This window comes from Marmota marmota, unplaced genomic scaffold (genome assembly GCF_001458135.2).
Source record: "Marmota marmota marmota unplaced genomic scaffold, marMar, whole genome shotgun sequence".
NCBI lineage: Eukaryota > Metazoa > Chordata > Mammalia > Rodentia > Sciuridae > Marmota > Marmota marmota.
In genome coordinates this window covers 13,618,465-13,644,573 of record NW_025999913.1, presented here as the reverse complement: position 1 = coordinate 13,644,573, position 26,109 = coordinate 13,618,465, and the positions used below count along the sequence as shown (strand labels likewise).

Here is a 26,109-nt window from a genome sequence, read left to right as displayed (position 1 = left end):
GAACTCACAGACCTGTGTGTGGAGACGGGCTTGACATTACTGATATAGGTGATGGACACTGAAGTGCTTTCTAGGGGTCCTCTGCTCTTCTGGCTGCCCCCCCATCAGCAGTATGACCCTTGGCAAAACGTTAACCCCTGAACCATCGCTTTCTCTGTGCAATGGATCTAACATCTGCTTCATTATCTGACAGGATTATTCTCAAAAATTCTTTAAATAGTTTATACAAAAATTTATAAATAAAACATTATAATTGCTATTTACAAATTATTTGAAGAAATGCATTTCTTTCTCATGCTGTAGAGTTGGATATAATCTTTAGGGTCTACAGAAAAAAACAGATTTATTATCTAACAAATTAAAATAATTGAATTACAGAAAAACCTAATTATAATTCTCCTCCAGCTTCACTAGATTCATAATTTACATCGCAATGAGTTTGCTGGTTGGGGCATTGATTAAAAATCACTGCTATATAAAATAGTTCATTCAATATTTCTTTGGGAATGCAAATTCAGGCTCGGCAAACAGCACGCTTTGAAAATGAAATACTGTTGACATTCTAGGAGATGATTAAGAAAATTAAGAAACCATAACCCCAAAGTGTTTTTTATACGATCTTATTGATTTCTCCAAAACAATGACAATGAAATCTGAATTACGGGTCAACTGTAGACCCTTGAGCTCAGGTACCCTTTTAGGGCACTCTTCTATCCAATGAAAAGGCAATAACTCCAGCACAGTGAGCTTTCAGTTTGAGAGAAACACAAGTTCTAGCTGTTCCCCAGCTTCTGGCACTCAACCCAAGACCAGGTCTGCCTTGAATACTGATCCCAGGGAAGTGGCCCTCCCACACCCATGTAAGTCCTTCCTTTAAAACTCTTAACAAGGAAACACAGGCTTCTGACAGGCTTTTGGAAGGATGGAACTCACCTTGACCTCAGTCCCACCCTGATTTATTCGTAAGACCAGTGACTTTGACACCAGGCAGCATTTTATTTTGAATCAGAATGATTAAAGACATAATACCCTTAGTTCTCTTTCTAAATAATGATCAATTCCTGTGCACTGGAAGTGTGGGACCCCTTCCCTCCCCGAATAAGAAAGTCTGCAACAAGTGAAGCCATTACACTCGCCTCCCTTTCTTTTAAGCAGCAAAGTGGCGAGACTCATTTCCGTGGATGGGGTTGCACATTCTGGTACTTCTTGCAAATTCTGATCCTAGGTTTGACAGTGATTTGGTTGGTTCTCAGAGGATAAAACTGAACGTCTAGAATCATCCAGCACAACACAGGTTAACACACTTGATTTCCTGCTCACATTTATTGGGGTCAGAGAAACTAAAACAGTTATTTTCCTCCCAAAGAACTGGAAAAATATAATACAATTTTTAAAGCACATAACAAACTTTCTGGGTCTTGAATCGACAGGAGATATAATAGCCTAGAGGTATCAATTCTGGCGGCTTTATCAAATGTCAGTCACCTAAGGCATTTCTGAAATTGTCCTTAAAGCTGCACACAGACACTTATTCTACGCACATAAAGGCATCTATTCATGAACAGAAAGAGAGATCGTTCAGGAGCACTGAGTAGGGAAGGATACGGAAATACATATTTAGATTCTGAATAATTTTCAGAGAAAACTTAGGGTTCCCAGCGATTTACATTGAAATAAACACACGTAGATTTTCAAACCTGGATAGATAAGATTTGTGTGATGCAGGCTCCAAGAAAACTCACACTGCGAATTATTTGTTTTTCAAAGGCTGCTTTCAAAGTACAGATTTCAAGTCCAAAGCAAATACCCGGGGCATGAACAAATAGGATGCCTAAGATTCTAACACTGGCTTTCAGTCAGCTTTCCTCCTCCTCCCTACCCAATAACAAGAAAAAAAATTCCTAGAAGGGGCAACAACAGCTAGATGGTGTGTCGTAATAGCTGGTGGCATTTCTGGATGGTGGCTTATTACACCAGATTGCAATTTGGTGGAGGATTTTTGGAATTCTATTTCAAATGGACTGCACTACTCCAAACACAAGGAGATCTTTGTCACAACATCCAAACATCTTATGTAGATGCAGGCGTTTTTCCTAAAACAGAATCACCAGGGTAAGTAAGACAGAGCTGAAAGAAGAAGGGGACAAGCTGTATATACTCTGTCCTGGCCGATTACCAGACAGGAAAGCATCAGCTTCCCATACCAAGGCCATCAGCTCTCTCCTGTGTAAACGAGGTCTCTGGCTTGGCTTGCTCTGTGCCCTTGGTCATACCAGAGACACGTGTGGGTTCAAACTACCCACCTGTTCCTGTGGATTCTGACGACTCACACGCATTTTCAGTCACCATTTTTTTCAGGCACTTTACAACATTAAAAAATATTAAATCCATTTATTTAAAATCAGTTTAACAAACACCCCCACCCCCACCCCCCCTTCCCTAGCCCTGGCAGAGGAAAAAAAAAAAGTAGCTAATTCTGTTATAAAATGTCTGTAAGAAGACAAATCCCTTTAATTTTGCCAAGGAAATAGCATAGACATTTTCTTCTACCTTTACTACAAATTCATAAGAACACAGCACTCGGGTTACTTGAAATCTGCCCCTGTTTGGAGAATCTCTGTGAACCAAGCTCAGAGAGGTTACTAACGGAGGTGTGCATTGCCACAACTGGTACAAACTTGGTACAACTTGGTACAAAAATCCAGTTTCAGTTGGGTTCCTATGATCCCCTGAGCAGTTACAAATGCCCTTTACCTATAATGAGGAAGTAGTCTATGTGTAAAACAAAGCAAATAACTATTCAAATATATGTACATTTATATTTATAACAACATGAGATACACTGATGGAGTTTTTTTTTTTTCCTGAAGTATTAAAAGATTCAAAGTCACTATTGAGAAATTTCTGATTAATGATTAAAAATTATTCGGGGTGGCTGCCATTCAAAAGTTTTCCCAGAGTTCAAACTATAAATGAAAAAGTACAAGACAAATGATCAAACCCCATGTTAATGCATATGCAAACATGATACAAGGGAACCCACTATTCTGTATAATTAGTATACACTAATAAAAAAGGACATGACCCATGAATGTGCTCTAGGTATATCAGATATCAACATGTATGTGTGACTTAAAATTCCTTAAATATACACATCCCCACTTAGGATACATTCCGTCACATAGAAAAAGCATCAACTTTAATCAGGGGTCCAGGATAGCAGCAATTTAATAACCTAGTTACCTCAGAAAATCTGACGGGCCCTGATTTTTCCCAGTGTGGCGTCCCTGGCTTTGGGGAGAGGTCTCAGTTAACATTTAGCACAGCTCTTGTGAACCACCAGGCTGCGCTGCTGATGGCAATAATATAATCCTGTCACTGGAGAGAATGTTTTTGTCTTTCAAGGCCCATTTATGCAAGTCTGACTAATGGTGTAATGGGAAAAGTAAGTCACAATGAGGTGATATAAATCTCTTTCAGATATATAATAGCGTTCCCATTTTGTTTCTTACATATCTTGTTGTTGTCTTATCGGTGCCTTGTACACACAGAAAGTATTCAGATGTCTTCACAGCTGCAGATAGAGAAATACTAAATTATTCAGAGAAGAGAGCTGCTCTGAATCGTTGGAAAATAGGTAAATCTCTTGGTTATCAATGCATGTTTTTATAGACATGGTATGATTTGAACTGAGTACTGTGTTTAAAAAAAAAGAGTCATCTTTCTGGGTCTATCCCCTTGGGTAAGTCATGAACTTGCAACCCACATCTACATCTATATACTGTGCAAAAATTCTTTAGGTTGATGGATAATGAGCCATTTTAGTTCTAGGACGAGAGAATGGCTTTTAGGGAAATATTTGTTTCTACTATTTAGCATATAATGTGTGCCCAGTGGATAGAAATTCCAGATAGCCTGCAAGCCACAGGGCTTCTAGGGGGACATATGGACTCTGTCGTGTACTTTCAGACCCAAGCCCAGATCTGTTGAGTGTGTGAACACAGAGCCCGGGGAAGGTCCTTGTCATCTGTGATGAATGTTCTGAGCCTCTACCACTCTACCCCTATTTCATATGAACCAATCCCTCAGACCACAGCTACTGGCTGTGAGAGACAAGCTGGTCACCTTAGGAAAGTAACATTTGCCAAAGGAGAGACACTAAATTAGACCGTGTTGTTTTTCGGGCTGCAACCCTTTCACTGGGAAGGGCCAACTCCCTCTGCACAGCAGTCTCCACTGCTTGAAGCTGAGATCACACGAAGAGAAACCCATTGTGTTTCTGCCAAGTCACTGTGGGAACGCTGGGAACAGCACACCCAGTAACGGGCAGAGGCACAACTATCAGCTGCTCAGATAAGCAGCCTGCTTTGTAGCTCTTAGGAGAATCTCTCACAGGCAGTCTGAGCCTTCCCCTCCTACAACGGGTTTCCCCGTTTCTCATGGTGCTCAAATCAAACAGAGCAGACTCTTCTTCTCAGTTAGCATGAATGTTGCCAACCGCGACAACACGTTTATTATATTAAACGTTCGCTCAGCCTCCTTGGATTTGGCTGGAAGATGAACAGTCCAGTGGGATCGTCCAGATGATAAAATGGTTTGTTAGTTCCTCCCGAGCAACCCCAAAGCTCCCCACATGCTCTGCGGGCACAGCCTGGGGCGGCGGCGGCAGCTCTGGTTACACTGGAACACTTGCACCCAGGACTCAGCCTCTTCTGATGCCGAGGCTGGAAGGCAAGTTCAAAGTCTGGACGCAGAGGCACTTCCAAAGTTTGGTGAGGGGAAGGAGGCAAGATCACTAAGTGGGGCTTTAGCGCTGTGCTGTCTCAGGTAACCCAGACGATTGTGGCACGTGCACGCAGAGATCTTCTTAGGTTGTAGAGGGGTCGTGGTTTTTCTTCTTGCCCCGACAGGACTTGCAGACACAGCAGATTATGCATGGGGAGGCCAGAAGTAACAGTGGTGACGTCACCAAGGCGATGATGCCCAATCCCACCAGAATTCCCACCACCTGGAAGTTTAAAAGAAAGCTGACGTCAGCACTTAAGTTTTCTTACGTGTGTAGTTATTCCAACTGCACCATTTCCTACGGACTGAAAGCTTGTGTCCCCCCAACTCCAAATTTGCACATTGATACTCTAATCCCCAGGGTGATAATACTTGGTGATGGGGCTTCTGGGTGCCAATTAGGTGGAACTCTCATGATGGGAGTAGTGTCCTTATAAGAAGAGAGACCACAGAACTTGCTTCTTCTTATCTCCCTCTCTGTGTGTGTCATGTGAGGACATGGCAAGAATGTGGCCATCTGTGAGTCAGGAAGAGAACCCTCACCAGAATCTGACCATGTTGGCACCCAGAGCTTAGACTTCCCAGACTCCAAAACTGTGAGAAGTAAATTTTTGTTGTTTAAGTCACCTAGCCTATGAACATTTGTTATAGTAGCCTAAGACTAAGACATCATCTCAGGCACAAGAGATAGTTACATTTATGGGAACTTCAGCCAGTGTTCAGCAATGGTCTGAGCTGGACATAAACTAAAAAGATAAAATGGACCAAGTCCAGGGGGAGGACAAACCCTTGAATACTAACCAGAGTTCACTGCAAGCTCAACAGATCTGTGAACTATAGGCATCAGCTTGTTCTCTACCTGAGTTTCCCCAATGGTCTCAGAGTGGAGTTAATAATGATCAGCAGGATACTAGCATCAACTCCACCAAAAGGAGCAAAGGCTTTGATAAATATAAAAACTATGAAAATGAACCATGGCTCCCTTGGAACCTCCACTGAACACACGGTGGCCTGCACAGAAGGACCTAAGTCCTAGCAGGGAGAGCACGACTTTAGAGCGCGGCCTTTGATAGCTAATGTGCCCACAGGGTCTTAGGAAGGACCTCTCCCGTGTTCCAGAACATCTGCCCGTGTTCTGTAGGGCTCTGGGACTGTGGGGCTCTCTGGTGCCTCGGCCCCTTCACGTGTCCTCACGGAGCCTGTCTGGCTCATGAATTATCGTCAGGCAGCTGCCCCCACCTTGGCCTCTCCCTGCCCCAGAACCCCCCAGCCCCTCCCAGGCCAGCATGGGTAAGGAAGGAATAGCGTAGGGGACAAAGAGGCCGGCCCCCTAAGCCTTCACCAGCCTGGTTTCTGTCACATCCTTTCAAGGTCAGACTACCTGTGTGCGGTTCCACATCACTGAGGCTCTTGAGTGGCCCAGCTTATTCCTGCATGGTCCTTTGTCATAGTGTCTGAGGAAAATGTCATTCTGTAAAACAAAGGGAGAGGTTTCAGGAACATGCAGTTCAAATTGAGAGAGAGGAGGACATCAACCACACCAATCACCAGGTGACATGAAGACCCTCCTCTAGGAACTCCCAGCCTGCCATCTTTCACTCATCAAGGTAGTTTTGTAAAGCACCCAGTGAAAAGAGATCGTGGTCAATGAGACTCTCGATTGGCTCTACAAAAAAAGTGGGATGACTTGGTCAATGACCTTGGGAAGGTCATCGAGAGCATTAGCAGAGGCAGAGATGGAATGGAAGGGCCAGGATTGAGGCAGCTCAAAGGACGCTGCCCCAAACCAGGAGAGGGAAATGCCCTGGAGAATGCCAGAAGGAGAAGAGGTTTCAACTAGAGGGGGCAGCAGGAGACACAGCCACAGACAAGGGGTTGAAGAAGACATGAAATCTGATAACGCAGAGATGCTTCAGGGGAAGGACGATAATCATGGTTTGCACACGATGCTGAACCTGCAGACAGGGGAGACATCCAGGTAGGACTGTCCAAAGGGCAGCTCAGTCCAGAGATCTGGCTTGGGCGGGGGGACCTGGGCATCTGAGTCCATGGGGTGAAAGGAATCACGGATGTGAATGAGTGTGCCCAGGGAGAGCACCACTGAGAGCAAGATGCTGCCGATCACACCCTGAACAATGGATCAAGGAAGAGCCTGGAAGGGGACCAGGACTCGGCCAGAAGAGGAGGAGGGAGCCAGTGGGGATGGTAGCTGCAGCGGAGGCGGCCTAGGTATTGGACGTGCAATCTGAAGTCTCCACTGGGCTCTACCAAGAAGAAGTCACTCAAAACCCTGGAAAGAACCCAATCAGTGTGTGGGCACGGCAATGTGAGCACACTGCCCTGCACACTGCCCTGCACACTGCCCTGCCTGGGGTGAGTACAGGCCAGCAGCAAGGGGCGACCAGGCTGGAGAGAAGCAGAGGGCAGGCTAGAGGAAAGTCTGGTTTGACATGGCGCAGGGTGGCACAGGTGGACATGGAAGGAGTAGAGAGAGGAAGTTCAAGCCCCAGCATAGAGGAGAGATAAACCAAAGGGGGGAGTCTCTGAGGCCACCCATGGGAACAGGATTCCCAAGCAGACTGTTATCATTTCAGCCAGGCGCAGTGCCAGACGCCTGCAATCTCAGCAGCTGGAAAGGCTGAGGCAGGAGGAGCGTGAGTTCAAAGCCAGCCTCAGCAGCAGCGAGGCACTAAGCAGCTCAGTGAGACTCTGTCTCCAAATAAAATACAAAGTAGGGCTGGGAAGGTGGCTCAGTGGTCAATGCCCCTGAGTTCAATCCCTGGAGCAACACCCTCTCACCCTCGAAAAAAATAACATTTCAGCCTCTGAAACTGCAGGGATGAAGGTCAAGGCAGGAAAAAACTCAGTGCCTGCCCCAGTTCACACAAAATCTCTGGGGCAGACAGACTCAGTGCCCCTTCTCCCAGCCCCAGCCTCTCAACGTTCACACACACAGACATCAACACCGTCATGTGACCCAGGGGAGTTGCCTGGAGAAAACAGTTACCTACAAGCCAATGCCTTGGGCCCAAACAGAGCAAATGGATCTCAGAACACAGTGGCAAAAAAGACGCTTCAACACTTAAAATCTGTGTGCTCAGCCATTTAACATCTGTCCCATTTCATCTCGAGGACCAGCGGCATCGTGACAGAACACAGTGTTCTCCACACATCCCACAGCGTCTCTCGGCCTCGGGACAGAGATCTGGAGCACACATTTAGTTCCTGAGAGTCTTGACTCCTGAAGAGAGTCTCCTGGGCCCAGCCGCCTTGGGGACTGAACCCAGCCACACTGTGGCTAAACACCCACACACTGCGGCCCTCTTACCTGCACTCTCACTCACAGAGAGAAATTGCCTGTTGAATTAAAGCAAACCAAGCAACAAAACCGAGAGCTGAGAAAAGAATGGCCACCCAACCATGATGGAGGCTTGAATTGATTTGGTCTCATATTATAGGTCCAAACTGCCCACGGAGGGAAAATCTACAGACATTCTGTGCTGCCCCAACTCTAAAAGACTAGAATCAGAGTAAGACTGTCAACTCTGAGGTGACCAGGCACCTTGGCACAAGGCTGAAGGCACTGCAGCTGGAGCTGAGAAGACAGGCTACATGAATGGCAAGAGGAAACCGTGACGAGGCAAGTCCCCAGAGCCAGAAAGGAACACGGACAAAACACCACCAATACTGCTGCCGCGCCGCTGAACAAGAGCCAGTTAAGAGGTGCCATTGATCCGGACTCTTGTTTTCCTTGAATTCAAACAGAGGAAAATAATCTAATTATAGAAGACAGAACAAGTGTCCCCAAAGACACCCATAGCCTGAGCCACAGAATCTGTGACTATATTATCGTAAATGGCTAACAGGCCTTGGCAAGTGTGATTGAATCAAGGACCTTGAGGTGGAGGAGACGATCCAGAATAATACAAATGAGCCCAATCTAATCACACAGGTCTTCAAAGGCAGAGAATCGTCCAGCTGTGGTCAGAGGGCACAGCAACTATGGAATGAGGAGCAGAGAGATGTGCTGTTACTGGCTTTGAAGATGGAGAAAGGGGATCATCGCCTTGCAATGTAGGCATCCTCTAGAAGGTAGAAAGGGAAAGGAAACGATTCTCCTCTGCAACCTTGATTATAACCCAGTAAGATCTGAGTTGGACTTCTTATGTACAGAAATACAAAATAATGCACTTGTGTTGTCCTGAGCCACAAAATTTATGATAATTTGTTACAACAGCAATAAAAAACTGATACACTAATAGGCCCCCACAAACTAGAGTGAGAAAATGGTCAGAAAGCAAGAAAGAAATGCCGCTAAAACAGAAGCTTTTTTTTTAAAAGCTACGGAAGCTAAAGAAAGGGTTTACAGTAGTCTCAGGTAGGAGGGGAGTGGCTGGTATAGCTCAAAGGTGGAGTGCCTGCCTGGCATACACAAGGGCCTGGGTTTGATCCCCAGCACAGCCAAAAAAAAAACAAAACAAAAAAAAAAAAAAAAGGAAGAAGAAGAAAAACAATGTGGCAGGCTCAGGAAGTCTCATTAAGAAAAATAAAGACCTTTTTCAGGACAACATAGGCTCAACATTCAACCTTTTTAAAGGAGCAGCTGTGGACAGAGGCTGTGGTGCAGATACAGTGCAGGGAAGACCACACGACGGGCCTCTTCAGATGGAAACTTACGTCCAGGTTCTGCAGACAGTACCAGCAAAATGTGTGTTTGCAGTTCTTGCACATCATCTGGGCACAGCCTTCGTTGCGTTCGATATAAACTCGGCACACTGGGCACTGCTTAATGGGGGCTTCTGCATCTGTCCCAAAGAGGGCCCTAGAAACAAAATAGAGGGAAAGTTGAATTCAACTGATGGTCATCGACTGATTTCCCAGCTCTCCAGATGGTCAGGAAGGAGCTCTCAGTTACCTGTGCTTAAAATCCACTTTCAAAAAAAAATGGTGGGGATAAAAATAGGAGAAACAGATTATTAGTTGTTCAGATAACTCAAAATAAGAAAGAATATTTACTTTGGCTTTCGGTCAATTATATAATTACACTTTCCACAGCTGATTTAACTCATTGCTTTGTCAAATTAATATTTCATTTCCTGAGTGCACTGAATAATAAATTGGAGGAGTGAGCTACAGCAGAGAGAAACTGGCTCAGGGTCCAAATGGGGCGTGCATTGTCCATCTAGTGATCTGCTCATTCGATAAATGGAGGAGAGGGGTTCTGTAAAATATTAGATGAATAGGCCAGTACAGGCTCACAGCCTAAAGGGGCACAGAAAACAAGAAGTGGGACCAACTGGTGGGAGGGAGGGGCCAGAGCTCCAGGTTACATTTTGGCTCTTGTTTTTCAAGACCACCTCCCTGCCCAGGGGCATCTCGGTCACAGAGTGCTGCCCACTCTATGACCAGATTTGGTACAGGCAAGAGCCTTACATAGGGGTGTGGGGGACAGTCTCTATTTTTATACCTGTTTTGCTAGTGGGGAAAGAGATTCAGGAAGAGTGTCTGTGTAAGGACACTCAGATGCCAAGTGACACTGTCAGAACTCATGTCATCCTCTCCTGCAGTTCTTCACGTTGCCTGGGAGGCCAGGGCCCTGAATCTGGATAAGGAGCTGGTGCCTGCTGTGTGTGTAGGTCTATTTTCCCCTCGTCTGGTCTGAGATTTGAGCACAGCTGCACCTCCAGGCAGCATTACCCTTCCTGAAGACTGGTCTGCACACTCGGAGGGCCCAGGGTGACAATGCCAACCGGCCCAGAACACTGGCATTTTGTTCTTGCCAATGCAGAGCAGCCACAGCCTCAAGCAAAGCAAAGATCCAACATAAAGGTCTCTCACTCAGGATCCTGCTGCTGCCACAAAAAACCTTCCAAACGAAAAGGTGCTGATTTCACAGCTTCTCATCATAACAAAATCTTAATCTCGGCTCCATCTTTTCAGAGAATAAAGTGCTAGGAGAAGCTCTCTTCCTATATTTCCCAAGAATTCAGGACTGTTACTGTATTGCTGGGCTCTCTCTGCTCTGATTGGCACACCTCAGGAGCTGGCGATTTCATCAGGTAAGAAAATAATCTGTCTCATTCTGCACATAGAAAGAACAAGCTACCCCAACGAGCAGCCAGATGTGGGACCCAAGCAGATGGTTGTGGACAAGTCACACCTTCTACTGAGAACCCTGGAGCACGGAGCCTCTCTACCCAAGAGAAAGCTAAATTCATACAAGCTCTAGTTTCACCATATCTGGAAGATTCTTTTGGGTCAAGTAAGTAAAATCCCTTTTAGAAATGCTTTTGTCATTATTCTGTTACCGATTTACCAACTCTGACACACTGCTCAGGGATATTGTATAAGAAAACAACAAGTCTCTGAATGCCATTATGATCACCCCTTCTCCCAGGGAACCCATATTGGGTGTCCGAGAACACCCCTGAGTAATCTCAGACAGTCCCTTCCTTACCCGTGCTCGGATGGCAGGACGATGGGATGGCTGTCTCTGCAGGAGACCCCGGCATGCCACGCATCCTTGCAACATGAGCAGAATTTCAGGTGGCAGGAAGGGCATTCCACCAGCACTGGCTGTCCTGGGTCACTTGCTGCAACAGGGCACACTGTCTGACAGTCTGCAACAGGACACCATATTCGGTGGGGGTCCAGGTGAACTTCTAAAACATAAAGAAAGAAACACCTGTTTCTTCTGCCTGTCCCTGATCCAAGCTGGAGGCTTTCTGCCCTTTACTTACCCTCTTTTATACACCCACAGAAGTATAATAGAACCAAAGGGGACGACTTCTATGGTTAGTCTTCATAATGGGTCTAAACTTACCAGCCACGAGGTTGCCCACGTTTCTCAAGGTAGGTACTGATGGAATAGGGTACCACTGCCTTTACTAACAAATCAAGGGTCTTCTCTCTAATCAGTGTTTGTAACCCTAGAGTATTTCTTCCCTCATCTGCTGCGGCCTAGCCAGGAAGTCAGGTTTCCTGTCAGTGGGCCTTCTGCTGTTCTACCAACGTGCTCGTAGGGGACAATGTGGAAAGGACCCACGGGTTCCAGGAAGCAGGGACTTTTACAGACAATAGATGGTAGCCAATCCTATAACACTGGCTAGGAATGGTACCCTATTCCATAGGAGAGAAGATGGGTGGGAAGTGAACAACCATCCATTGAGTGTCTACAAAACTTGCTAAGTTTCTCCTTTCTTTCAATCATGGACTCCACGTTCTCTTTGTATGGTACAACCTTTCAGGAAACAGACCATGCAGAAAATGAGGCCACTTTGAGGGACAGCACAGCCCTTTTCCCTCTGAACCAACACCTTTTGGTAAACATCAAACTGATGAGATTCTAGTTTAAACCTCCTAAGGCTTGTGATTTCTAGAAATTTGTATACATGAGGCAAAGAAATCCAAAGGGTGGTGCAGAAAGAAAATGAAGGCATTAAAATTTTAAGTAGGAGTTTAGTTTTTAAAGTTAGTAATTTCACAAATTCAGCATTGGGGAAGACGGTAAATGTGAAATGTTCCAATAAACATTGCCTCCATTGATGTCTTACCTAGAAAATGAAATAATTCAATCTATCATTGTTATTACAAGTTTTCATTTCAAAATAACATCCTTAAATATAGAGTTTCATCTGATCATTCTGGGGGATGGTACTGGTGAATGATGAACCCTTGACACAAATATCATCAGAAGGAGGGATCCCACTATTCAAAGACTCTCAGACTCCAAGAGAGACGGACCCTCTAATACCCCCAAACTTTAGGAAACCAAGGGAGGAGTGACATACATGGGATCCAAGGTCATGGCCTTTGCTTCCAAACTGTTCTATAATTGCTTTACTGACACTAAGCCCAAGGAGCTGAAGGCTGGAGTGGGACCTAGAAGTAAGGACCTCCACATCACAGATCTACTCATCATTCATCAAAGGTTTTGTTTATTTGTTTTGTTTGGTGTTTGTAGTGCTAAGAATTGAACCCAGGGTCTCGCCACGTATACTAGGCAAGTGCTTTACCACCGAGTAACATCCCAGCCCTGTCAGAGGTCTGTTAAAATCCAGTGGAAAAGAAGGGAAAAAGGAAAGTTGAGACATGGACAGACTGACACAGGACGTCAGGACGGATGGCACCTCTAGCGATCACTTCAACAGATGCAAGGGTGCGGTTCAGCCTGGGAACGCCAATCACTGATAGCTACCAGGCAGAGGTTCCCCTGGCTGCTCTCAGCCTAGCATTCAGGTACCCAGGGTGGCACAAGACAAGCACAGACAATAAAGGGGCCATCACAGACTTTGATGAGTTGCCATGAAGGACGTTAAGAACAGCTGGTGCACACAGTCCCATGCAAAGCAAGGGAGACCCAGAGCCATAGAAAACAGTGATCTTCTGTATTTTTCCCCTGACAACGATACATAAAAGTCTGTGCAAAGGCGGGTAGAGGGTGGGGGAAGGGGAACACGAGAGGCTTCCTCACGGAGTCGTGCGACACTTAATGGCAGGGAGACACCCTGAGGTGCATTTTTTTAAAAAAATTTTTGGTACTGGTACATAGAGTGAAAAAATAAGATAAATCAATATGACAATACAGAAAGACCTCTAAGATACATTTAGTGAAAACAAAGCAGACTGCAGAATATAAATGAGCCATATTGATAAAATATGTATATAGTGAAATATTTTCATAAGAATGTTAAAGAAACATATTAGCAGTTACCCTCAAATAAAGGTCAGGAATACAGAGAAGAGGTAATCCTTTACTCTGTTTATTAACTTGAAAAAATATTAAAGATACTAACATTACTTATATACTTTTGAAAAACTGATTTTATATAACTATTTTCAATATGGCATTTGGGCAATGAACTCATAAATAATTCTGGAATTCAGCTATCCCCTAGGAATATATCTACCTTTTTTTTTGGTGGTACTGGGGATTGACCCCAGGGACTTGTGCATGCAAGGCAAGCACTCTAACAACTGAGCGAGCTATATTCCCAGCCCTGTATTACCTTTTATAACAAAAATTTCCCCTGTGTCTCACATTCTTCTCCACATACACAAATCTTATTCTGTGCTTTTCCTCTTCACTAAAAAGCCCCTTTCTTCTTTACCAAGTGTTCAATTTGTTCTTAAAGAACCTACTTCTATTATGTGCTGCCTTAATTTGGGGTCACAGATCCGCATCTTGTTAATTGCTTTTCTCTAGTCACTTCACGGAGATGGCTTTTCTCTCTTTAGTTAGTAGGCAAGAGCTGTTTCTTATTTTAGTTGTGGGCTCCAGTTGCTGACATGGTAATGGACTGCTACCTATTGATTTAAAGCAGTAACTTCTGGTGGTTTTAAGAGCATGGACATACTCTGTGCAAACGCCTGGCTATAACATTACACTCACATCATCCTGAATTGCCTCGCAGTAGGACTTATTTTTCCACTCCCCCCTAGTGCTCTCATCCAGGATGTCCATAGCACACTACAGCTGCCCAACAGCAGTCCTGGTGTTAGGAGTATGCTACGACGTGTCGTGGACCATGGACTTCTACCCACTTTGACTAGGGCTCTCACATTTGGAAAGACATCAACTTTAGCAAAACATGAAACATTACATGAAGCACTTCAACACGAAACCTCTTTATCCCTCTGCCCTGCTTCCTTTGCTCCAATGCGTGGACGGGATCCAAGACTTAGTCCAAGGTTCTCCCACGTTTTCCTTACAGGACTCACACCATCACTGGGCTCAACTCTCACTTTAACTTGGATTATTCCAAATGTCTTCTTCAGGCATGACCTCTTGTGATTATATGACTGAAAACTGACTTGCCTCGTTTTCACTGTTCCTTCAACAAATGGCTGATTGAAAAACCTGGACCTACGAAATAGAAAAACAGCGACTTCCCTCCTGAAACATTTCACAGTATGAAAAGGGAAAGAGCTGTTCAAAACACGTACAATGTCAAAAAGAAAAAGAAAAGGAAGAAAGAAAAATAAAAGAAAAGGGAAACAAGTGATTCAAATACATGACAGTGCATCCCACAAGAAGATAACAAAAATGAAATTATTAACAAGTATCTGTGAGCAGCTCCGGGGTGGAGATAAGGACTATTTCATAGTTATGTACAGGAAATCTTTAATCCAAGTATCCACAATGAAATTTCCCCATTTCACCAACTTTAAAATCAGAGAGTGCGATGAGTCCCTCTTAATCACTGAACGAAGCAGATGGCACAAGCCTAGGTGGAGCACAGAGACTGGCTGCCTTATCTAAAGCACCACCGAAACAGAGATTAAAAAACAAAGGCCCTGAGGAAAGCAGTTGCAGGCGGCAGGCCAGCGTAGGGGCGGTACAAAGGGAGAGGGTAACCTCTCCACACAGAGGAAACAGAGCGAGGACACCAGCTGTCCCCTCCTGAAGAAGGCTCCAGGCGGCTCACAGAGGCCACCTGCGGCTCTCCCCAACTCCACCTTCAGTCACAGCACAGCACACTGGCAGCTTGAGGTCCGCTGCAGTGGCAGCATTTACACCCTAGGAAGTGGCGCGTACGACAACTCAGAGCTGGCTTTCCCCCTCCTAGAAAGTCTGTCTACCACGGAACACAGGCCAAATTAAGAGCAAACACAATGTAAAACCTAGACCCAGCACAGAACAGCACGGCACACAGAGGGAAAGTGAAGAGCAGAACACACAGCCCAAAAGGACGAGGAGCCCCAGAAGGGACGGAGACAGTTCTTTTAGCTATGTTTGCTGACCACCACTTCTATTTCCTGACCATCCTGCAAATACACAGCAGCATGTACCTAAAGTAAAACCCACATGCCTACACATCTCCTAAAGAGCAGACTGCTTCTGGTCTCATATCCCAACCCATTATTAACTGCTTCTAGTACATCCGTCTGGAGTCTTGGACTCAGCAACGCTCCATTGAAGTGCTCGGTGGAGTACAGGCTGTTCCTCCCACAGAGTCAGAGAGGGGCGAAAAGAGGTGCTTCTGGCTGGGAGAGCGGCACACTCCTACGCATGTGTGAAGCCCTGGGTTCCACGCCCAGTATCAAAAAGAGAGAGAGAGTGAGACACAGAGAGAGAGGTTCCTGGATCTCCCTACCAGGCTCTCAAGTACCCTCCAACCCACCAATTAGATGAGACACACTCTACACTCCTCCTGTCAACCGCAGAGGATCAACACCGTCCTGCTTCTACAGAGGGTCAGGGGAGAAGACAAAGACCAGTTATCTATGAATTCAAAGTAATCACTGCTCTGAGAGCCCCCTCCCACCATGAAGCCCACTTTTTAAATGAATATTAAAGAAAAGCCTGCCAGTTGGAATCTGGCGGGTCACGGCCTAGAGGACGCCCACCCACCCAGCGCAGCACCCTTGGGCACCGTGCAGCAGCACGTGCTATGGGAGGTTTGCTTCTGGGCAAAGTCCTTGCTTTCTCATATGGGTGCCTGAGCTTCTCCTGTGGCTTTTAAACACCGCTCTGGTTACGCAGAACATTCAGGCCAAAGGAGTTGTAGCATCTCTTTGTGATAAGCCATTAAAAGTAGAGTAAATATCCTGGGGAAACACTAATCTGGTCAAATTCCTGGAAGTCCTCCTAGCTGAGTAAGTTAGGAGGAGTGGATACTCAAAGGAGTAAATGACTCAATTTCTCTTCCTGGAATATAGGGACAGGACTAAAGAGATTTATTCCTTGCAACTGAATAGCCACACACAGGTCTTTTGGTAGAAGGAGCATTTTGTAGAAAAGGTACACTGTGTCTCTGGGCCTGAGGGCACAAAGAACACTTACATAATTTGTTTTTCTACCTGCCTTCTCTACTGTTGATTCATGGCAGAGACCCCTCAGCTGGAATGTACACTTTCTACTCTTTCAATTGGGGAATTGCTAATTTGATTAGAATTGCCGGAGAGAAATCTTTGAGATTGTCACATCTGTGACAGCCAGATGACACTGAGTCAACAGTACTGCTTTTGAAGCTTATTTATAACTGCACATTTTTAGCAGCCACATTTAAGCCTATAGATTAGAACCACAAATAAGCAACTGATCTGATAGATATACAAACTTCATCCAAATAAAGCAAAAGCAGAGATTTGCCCATGTAATACAGCAGTCTGGTTTCACAAAAGCAAAACAAATAAAAAAATTCCAGAGTGGAAACAGACCTTGGTTTTCATTGCACTCAGCCAGGGCTATCACAAAGAAGAGAAAGCGTGGTTTTACCACTTCCAAGAGCAACCATTTAACCCAGGATGTCCCTTATATAAAACAGGAGAGTCAAGATTAAAGACACTGTCTATCACATACTGAACACAGTGCCCAGCATATAGCAGTGAAATTCTTCCCATTTTTTTCCCTAATCTTCAACTTTAATGTGATTTTAAACCCTTTGAAAGGGGACCCACAAATCTATATTCTTTCTCATGGTGCTTTTTTCAAACAAGGGGTTGAGGAATCAATTGAGCTGAAAGTAGCAATTTTTTAAAAATGAAAGGTTAGAAAAGAAAGCACATTTTGCATCAATAAGTTTTGTCGGTTCTATGTTGGGGCATGTATGTGCACTGGTTTCCAGGTACAGCAGTGCCTCGGTATCCTGGGTTGGTTCCTGGAATACCCTTCCCCTGCCAGATACCAAAATCTACAGGTGTTCAAGTCCCATATATTAAAATAGCAGAGCGTTTGCAAAGATCCTAGGTACATCTTCCCATGTACCTTAAGTCATCCCCAGATTACATCATAAAACATCCCCAGGTTGCTTACAATGCTTGATACTATGAAATGCTACATAAATAACTGATATACTGTATTAATTAGAAAATGATGAAAAGGAAAACAGGTCTCCACACATTCAATACAGACACAATTTTTTAAAAATATGTTTTCAATCCAGGGCTGGTTGAATCTGCAGAGGTAGAACCCAGAGATAGAGAGGACCAAGAAGAAAATCTATTTCTTTTTCTGGGTTACAGATACTTTGAAAAAGCACAGCAACTTGCACAGAGTTGGGGCTCTAGGAACACCTGGTGGGAGGTTTCTGAACTTGTGTGACTTGGGAGGTATTTTGTAAAGACCAAGTCCAATGTCCCCAGGTTTACCCTACTTTCCTATTACATAAAGCTCCTCCTCTTACCCACACTCACGATCCACTCGCCTACTCGCCCACTCGCCCACTGCCCCACGCCCGCCTCCTTTCCCCTGCCCTCCTGAGAGAGAGGAGAACTCTGTCTGCCCCTAGCAAGCCCAACCCTGCATCCTGCACCCAGCTCCACCCCTCTGCACCTTAAGGACCTGGCTCCTGCAGCTTTCCTCCCTCCTGTACCAACCCTCTCTGCTGGATCAGCGATTCTCTAAACAACAAAACACCCCTTCAAAGAGCTATCCACTGGCCCTTCTCATCTCATAACATGGTAAGCCCTCTCCAAGCAGGTTCTTCCCCACCTCCTACCTCCAAAACCTCCAGTGCCCCTGACACCACTTCTTCATCCACACTGTGTTCCCCAACAAGCTCAGCGTTCTGGCTATCAACCTGACCTCTGTGCTGACGACTCCAAAATTTATGTTGCTAGTCCTAACCTCTCCACTTCCCCTCCACCCTCTCTCTCTACTAGGGAAAGCTTGGGACAGGTCTACCTTCAAAATACACTCCAAAGTGGGGGCTGGGGTGGCTCAGTGGTAGAGTGCTTGCCTAGCATGTGTGAGGCACTGGGTTTGATTCTCAGTACTGCATATAAATAAATAAAGGTCCAGTGGCAACTAAAAATACTTTATAAATAAATTTATGTATACACACATATGTATATATATATATTCAGACCTTAGTTTTCACTGCACACACACACACACACACACACACACACATATGTATATATATATATTCCAAAGTGGACAATGTTCAGTGCCTCCTCTTGTGAGGAGCCAAGCTGTTCCCCTCTAGGGGCCTTTTCGTTTACTCTGCATCTGCCTGAGAGGTAACTCCCACGGGTGGTCACGTGGCTTATGCAGTTCAAAACAAGTCTCCACTCAGATATCACCTCCTCAGAGAGGTGTCCCATAAAATCCTATCTAAAATATCCTACCCACCCATCTCCTTCCCCTGACCTTTCTTTATTTATATAAGTGGTACATATTATTTATTATCTAGCCCCTGCCCATGCAGATCAGAATCCTTTAGGGCAAGAAATATTATGTTGCTAATCACTGTTTCCACCTCGTCTGGGACAGGGCTTCTTAACAGCAGCAGCACTGGCAGAGAATTCTTAGTGGCAGAGGACATCCTTGTATTAGATGGACCCCTGACCTCAATCCACCAGATGCCAGCAGCATTCCACTCCCCATCATAAGAAGCAAAATGTCTTCAGATGTTACTAAATGCCCTGCAGAAGACAAATGCAGCCCTAGCTGAGAACCTCTGACTTAGCCAGATGCCTGGGACACTATTTCCTGAATAAATGATGAAGCACTATAAGAGAAGTGTAAGAAATAGGATCATAGAGCAATTCCCTGTGGTAACCAAAGGTAACGGCAGCTTGGACATCAAGGTTCCAAGCTGTTTAGTCCTGCAGACAGATGTTTCTGGAAAACAGAGGCATCACCCAGGGAGAGAGGGGCCACTCTTGGAGAAGAGCCTCCCCAAAGGAACAGGAACCCGGAATACTCCACACCTATATTCCATAGAAAAGGAATCTGGGCATGGCAAGGTACCTGTCCTTCAGATACCCTATAGCTCAGCTAAAAGCAAAAGTCAACAGAAAGTAAAAGAGCTTTTTTTCTTTTAAATTTTTATTTTAATTCCAACATGCCATTAAGAGCATATTTGCTTGATATATACTTAATCATCCCTCTGCATACTGAGCTGTTGGTTCCAGGACCTCTGCAGATAACAAAATTGTGCTCAAGTCCCTTATATAAAATGGCATAGTACTGCATACACCCTATGAATTCCCTGCCACATACTTTAAGTTATCTCCAGATTACTTATAACCCCTAACACAAAGTAAATGCTATGTAAGTTGTCGTTACACTGTGTCATTTAGGAAATAATGATAAGAAGACAAGTCTGTATGGGATAAGTCTCTTAGAAAATATTTTCAATCCACAGTAGGTTGGATCCCTGGGTGTGGAGCGCACGCATGCAGAGGGGCCTACATCATCTCCTGCAGCAGAGCATATGCAAGCTTGAGGCCTAGAGGCCAGATTAGTGACAAAGAAAAAAGTGTGGCTTTGGCAGCCCTGGCCTCTGGCTGGACTGCCGGGGACTTAAGCCAAAAAGGAGCAAACTGACAGATACCAGGTGGTGGTCAAACCACTGTCACCGAGGAAGACCTGCAGCTTCCTCCTCTCTCCTGACCAATGACCTGACAGGGATGTGACATTAAGAGAGCCCAGGGGAGAAGTTCTTTACTATTCGGCCATTCAATTCTACCTGCTGGCTTTTAGCTTAGGAAACACGATAATTATGTAAACCAAATGCACAATGATCCCAACAGCTGAAGATTTAGCCTCTTCCTCCTTCTAATTTTTAACCCAAAGTTAGAAGAAAGTGAACTGATACATATTCAATTAATTTCTTCTGCATCTGCAGTGATGAAAACATCATGGAGCTTTGAGAGGGGGAAAATTTAAAAAAATCCAGAAAATGAGAATCCAGATACCTGAAAAGCAGCTCCCCAAAACAGTGACCCTTGAAATTTTAATGTGAACCATGATTTAGAAGCGATTAACTGTGACATAATTATATCAGAGACAGACAAATTCACAGACTTGAACTGCAGTTTACTTATAGAAAGGAGAATTGATTACTGAGGTAAAGACCCAGGGCTATTTGATCTTAAGACTGTGCTTATTCGTGTAAATTATGCAAAAGGCTGGAGATGCTATTTAAAACTGTTTTCTACTTCTGTGTTCTGACAATTATCGGGAAACAGAAACATTCTGGGAGATTAAAACTGTCAGGGGACTAACAACCATGTCTGACCCAAATGATTGTTTTCAATTTTCAAAAACTGAATCCAAGACCCTTGGTTTTCCCAGCTGGCACAAATAACTTTAGACACATGCAATATGCTTTTATTTTTATTCTGTTGTCTATTCTCTCAACTAACAAAAGAGATTTTCCTCTCATCCTCCACCATCATGAGTTTTGCCAAAAAAGACAACACATGAATTTTTATTATTGTGGAAAACACCATACACCCAAGCTAATTTAATTATCAGTTGAAATCAATCAAACTGTTTTAACTTTTATGACCCACTGCATTTTTAATTATGCCAAAGTTAATTTGCTTTCTGTTATCTCAAAGAACAAAGGTCTTCTGCAGATAGTTAAAATGCAATTAAACTAAACTGATCAAAATTAACATCTGCTATAGTAAATATATTCCAACAGTGGTGACCATCATCAGAGGTCTCAAGATAGTTGCTCTCAAGATATTTGAAAAGAACCACAGATTTTCAAACTTGGAAACATTTTTTTTTTAATATTTATTCTTTTGTTGTAGTTGGACAAAATACCTTTATTTTACTCACTTATTTTTATATGGTGCTGAGGATGGAACCCAGGGCCTCACATGAACTAGGTGAGTGCTCTACCACTGAGCCACAACTCCAGCCGTCCCCCTCCAAACAAACTTTAATGTTATCTAGTCTACCACTGTTGTAGTAAGGCCTTCAGAAATTAGGCGTTTGTATAACTCAGGTTTAGTGAGTGAGCATATGATCAGATAGTGCTTGTTTTTACACCTAGAATACCACTGTCTATGCAAAAAAAAAAAAAAAAATCCCATTATTAAATAAGCTTTAACTTCTATCACTAAAAGGAACTTTTTCTTTTAAAGTGGCCATGTTAGATGCCTATCTCAGCAAGTCATGACACCCTTGCAAGTGGTTAGAGATGGTGGGATTCATGCTTAGAGAGAAGTTAACTCGCCTTAAAGAAAACTGGTAAGACAGGTGATTTATGGAATCGTTACTCATTGTCAAGTTTCCTCACAACCCTAGAATTCAGGGCACTGAGGATAAAAACATGCTAAAAAAGGTAACAGAAGGAGTGACATTATTGTGCTATATGCTCAGTCCAAAGTGTAGCCTGGATTCTGGAAAATGCTTTCTTAGTTCAGTGTGAAAAACTGGGAAAAATATCTGGTAGCAATAATCATGAATAAAGTTTGGTTTGGCTATGAGGTATGCCCCCAGAAAAGCTCCTAGGCAATGGGACAATGTTCAGAGGTGAAAAGATTAGAGCATGATAGCTATGACTTAATCACTGGATTAATCCATTTGATGGGTTAATAATTTCAATGGATTACTGTGTGGTAACTGTAGGCAGGGGAGACATGGTTGCAGGAAGTAGGTCAGTGGAGATGTGCCCTTGGGATTATCTTTTGTCCCTGCTTTCCCCCGCCCTTGCCATGAGCTGACAGCTTTCCTGTGTCACACCCTTCCACAATGTCCTGCTTCACCTCAGCCAGGCAATGGAGTCGGCCTACCATGGACTGAACCTCTGAAGCCATGATCCCCAAATAACCTTGTCCTCCTCTAAGTTGTTCTTGTCATGTATTTTGGTCACGCCAATGAAAAGCTGACTAACATACATAATAAAAAATAATAACAACTAATGGCAATAATAATTTACTGCATCCTGTGACAGACCAATTTATTTTCTTCAACAACCCTAGGATAGTTCCACATTATCCCCAATATCAGAAGATAGAAATCCACACAGGGAGGAGCAAACTCAACACATGCCTCTCCTTCAAGTCATGTTTAAAAACTGCACCCTACCTGCTGGGAGTGTCTGTCTGGAGAATGCCTTCCTTTTCAGAAGGAAGCTGAAATATTGAGAGGGTGCCGGTTTAGATTTAAAACCAATCAACAAGAAAGAACCAGCTGACACCTAAAGCTGAGGAGAAAGTGTTATCGTCTGAAAGCACAGAGCCGTATAGGAAGGAAGCTCTGTACTGAGTCACCCGTTTACCACAAAAGACCAGAAGTGTGGGATCAACACACACACACACACACACACACACAGCTGCTAGGAATGGGCTTGTGAATACAGACTATGAAAAGGAAGGTGACTAATGAGAGATGGGAGGTGTGAGCACATAAAACTGGCAGATGATAAAGTCATTAAGTTTCACAGTCTTAAAAAGAGGAAAAAAACACTAAAAAGGAACCAAACAACCACTTAGGGAGTTCTGATGAGATAAACCCTAGTGATCAGATACAAAAGACGGGGAGGAAGATTTCACCAACGATAAATACAAAAGGGTGGATGGAACTGGAAAAGCAACATCATAAATAGGAAAACTCAAAATGAAGGCTTGCAGAGAATGCATTGAACAGGAGGGCTTTCTAAAAAGATGGACCCATAGCTTCCAGAAGCTTCTGGAACTGTGCCTGACACAGGACAGAGTACACAAATAAGCACCGATTGAATGCATGAGTGCATATGGTGGGATTAATAAATAACAACAGGAAAACACATTCCTGTTTTGCTTCATTTCTTTATGAAGGAGAACAATACGGCACTCCATCCTGTTTACAGTGCTCCTGCTCACTCTATGGGAGTACAACAGATGTCCAAGGACAGACACCTTGACTTATTGAGTAACTAAAGCAACTTGTAGTTACATTAAGCTAAACAAGGTTCTCCAAAATAAGAGAGTGCATATGAACTATATATGGATAATCTTTTTTTTTTTAATTGGTCCTGGGAATTGAACCGTGCACTGTCTTGTGCCTGCTAGGCAAGCACTCTATCACCCAAGATTTTTAAATTTTATTTTGAGACAGGGTCTCCCTGGCCTCCTGGGGATCCTCCTCTTGTGATCCTCCTGCCTTAGTCTCCCAGGTAGCTGGGATTATAGGTGTCTGCCACCATGTTCATCTTAGAGATTAATACTCTTCACCCAATTTGCTAAAGGCTGGGCGGGGGAAACTACTTTTTAAAAAGCACATTCTATAAACAAGAGAAAAACACAATTCTAACGTTAATCAATAGGCATGTGCTTTGAGAACCAAAGAAAACAGTGATGGTTAACACATGCAGAAATTACCATCCTCTGTCCTTTGTTAATATTGAAAGACTGACACAGAAAGGGAAGCGGTAGCCAATGGAAAACTTGCAGTTGAAAGGAAAATGAAGAGAACAACCAACTAACGTCAATGGGTGTTTCTCTGTTTTATGTAAGCAGTGGTGGAATTTTTCCTGAAAAAGTTCTTCTTTTCCTATTCAATATATTTTTTCTCCATGGAGACTTACATAAAGACAAAGACATAAAAGACAAGTTAATCAAACACGTAACAGAGCAGAGAAAAATATACACATGGGACAACAAACCAATAATGAGAAAAGAACTTGGTTGGCAACAGGAGTTGAACAAAACTAAGAATAATTTTTAAAACTAAGAAACAGGACTTCATTTAATCTGATTTTACATTTTTCCACAGTAATAATTTCAACAATTCTGCCTCACACAGCCAATGAAACTTGAGATTTGAGAACCAAAGAAAATACTGATTAACCATCAATTGTATATTTAATGCACCCCAAGATCCCCTTAGAAACAATTCTACGATATCTGCTGAGAGCCATAGCCAAGTAGGAATGACGCATGGCAGTTTCCTTGTCAGCCTACCCCATGTTGCTTAGAGGGAGGACTCTCCATTGTGGAAACGGGCTTGCCTTGGACCCAGGTCATTTGCAGTGACATTGCATGAATGTTTGAGTAAGGTGACCCTGCTCAAGCACCAGGGCAGATCCGGGTTTAGGGCGTATCAGGGTTTAGGGCGGTTCCAGGTTTAAGGTGATTCCTGTTGGGAATAGGGCGTATCCTGCTGCCTCAGGCGCCCGCCCCTTGAGTTCTGGAGGGATTCGGAGAGTATTTGGGATGCAGAGCCGAGTGGAGGTGGGATTGCCCCAGAATGTGCTTGTAGAGTGCCGGTGAGAGGTAGGGAATAAAGACTTGCTGTTTGAATCTACAAGGCTGTGAGTGGCTCATGATTTTGTGCCCAGCCAGACTGCGGCAGATATCTTCATGAAATAGACCATAAAGTTACCCAGCTGATAAAGGGTTTGATTTTATATCCTGCTACTTTGCTGAATTCATTTATTAGTTCTGGAAGTCTTCTGACAGAATTTTTTTGAGCTTCTAAATATAGAATCATGTCAATAGTAATAGTTTGAATTCTTTTTTTCCTATACATATCCCTTTAATTTCTTTCATCTGTCTGATTGCTCTGACTAGAATTTCAAGGACTATGTTAAATAGAAATGGTGAAAGAGGGCATCCCTGTCTTGTTCCAGTTTTTGGAGGGAATGCTTCCAATTTTTCTCCATTTAGAATGATGTTGGCCTTGGGCTTAGCATTGATAGCTTTTACATTGTTGATGTATGATCCAACTATTCCTGGTTTTTCTAGTGTTTTGAACATGAAGAGGTGCTGTATTTTATCAAATGCTTTTTCAGCATTTATTAAGATAATCATACGATTCTTGTATTTAAGTCTATTGATGTGATATATTACATTAATTGATTCCTGTATGTTGAACCAACCTTGTATCCCTGGGATGAACCCCACTTGATCATGGTGCACTATCTTTTTAAAAATGTTTTTATATGTGATTGGCCTGGATTTTATTGAGAATTTTTGCATCTATGTCCATCAGGTATATTGGTCTGAAGTTTTCTTTCTTTGATGTGTCTTTTTCTGGTTTTAGTATCAGCGTGATGCTCGCCTCATAGAATAAGTTTGGAAGGATTCTCTCCTTTTCTACTTCATGGAATAATTTGGTGTAAAATTATTGGTGTTAAATGAATTCAGCAAAGTATCAGGATATAAAATCAATACCCATAAATCAAATGCATTTCTATACAAAAGTGATAAATTCACTGAAAAAGAGATTATGAAAATTTCCCTATTCAAAATAGCCTCAAAAAATATAAAGTACTTGGGAATCAACCTAACAAAAGAGGTGAAAGATGTCTACAATGAAAACTATAGAACACTACAGAAGAAAACTGAAGAAGAACTTAGAAGATGGAAAGATCTCCCATGTTCTTGGAATAGACAGACTTAATATTGTCAAAATGGCCATACTAACAAAACTGTTATACAGATTTAATGCAATTCCTATTAAAATCTCAATGACACTCTTTATAGAACTAGAAAAAACAACCACAAAATTCATTTGGAAAAATAAGAGAACCTGAATAGCCAAAGCAATTCTTGGCAAGAAAAGTGAAGCAGGAGGCCTCACAATACCAGACCTTAAACTATACTATAGAGCAATAGTAACAAAAACAGCATGGTATTGAAAGCAAAATAGAC

The 26,109-nt window shown here is 43.4% G+C and overlaps 1 protein-coding gene across 4 annotated transcripts in view; it reads right to left on the bottom strand.

The window, feature by feature from the left end:
• Window positions 1-1,304: 1,304 nt before the first annotated feature.
• The window catches only part of Rnf144b (ring finger protein 144B), a 158,118-nt gene continuing 133,313 nt past the window's right edge, over window positions 1,305-26,109 (bottom strand). For all 4 annotated transcript variants that reach the window (XM_048799838.1, XM_048799839.1, XM_015494062.2 and 1 more), the window contains 4 exons: window positions 11,243-11,447; window positions 9,463-9,607; window positions 6,167-6,256; window positions 1,305-5,008 (listed from right to left, as the gene is read on the bottom strand). In XM_048799838.1, the coding sequence (XP_048655795.1) occupies window positions 4,868-5,008; window positions 6,167-6,256; window positions 9,463-9,607; window positions 11,243-11,447 (581 nt within the window). In that variant the 3' untranslated portion in view covers window positions 1,305-4,867. The remainder of the gene's footprint in view (window positions 5,009-6,166; window positions 6,257-9,462; window positions 9,608-11,242; window positions 11,448-26,109) is intronic.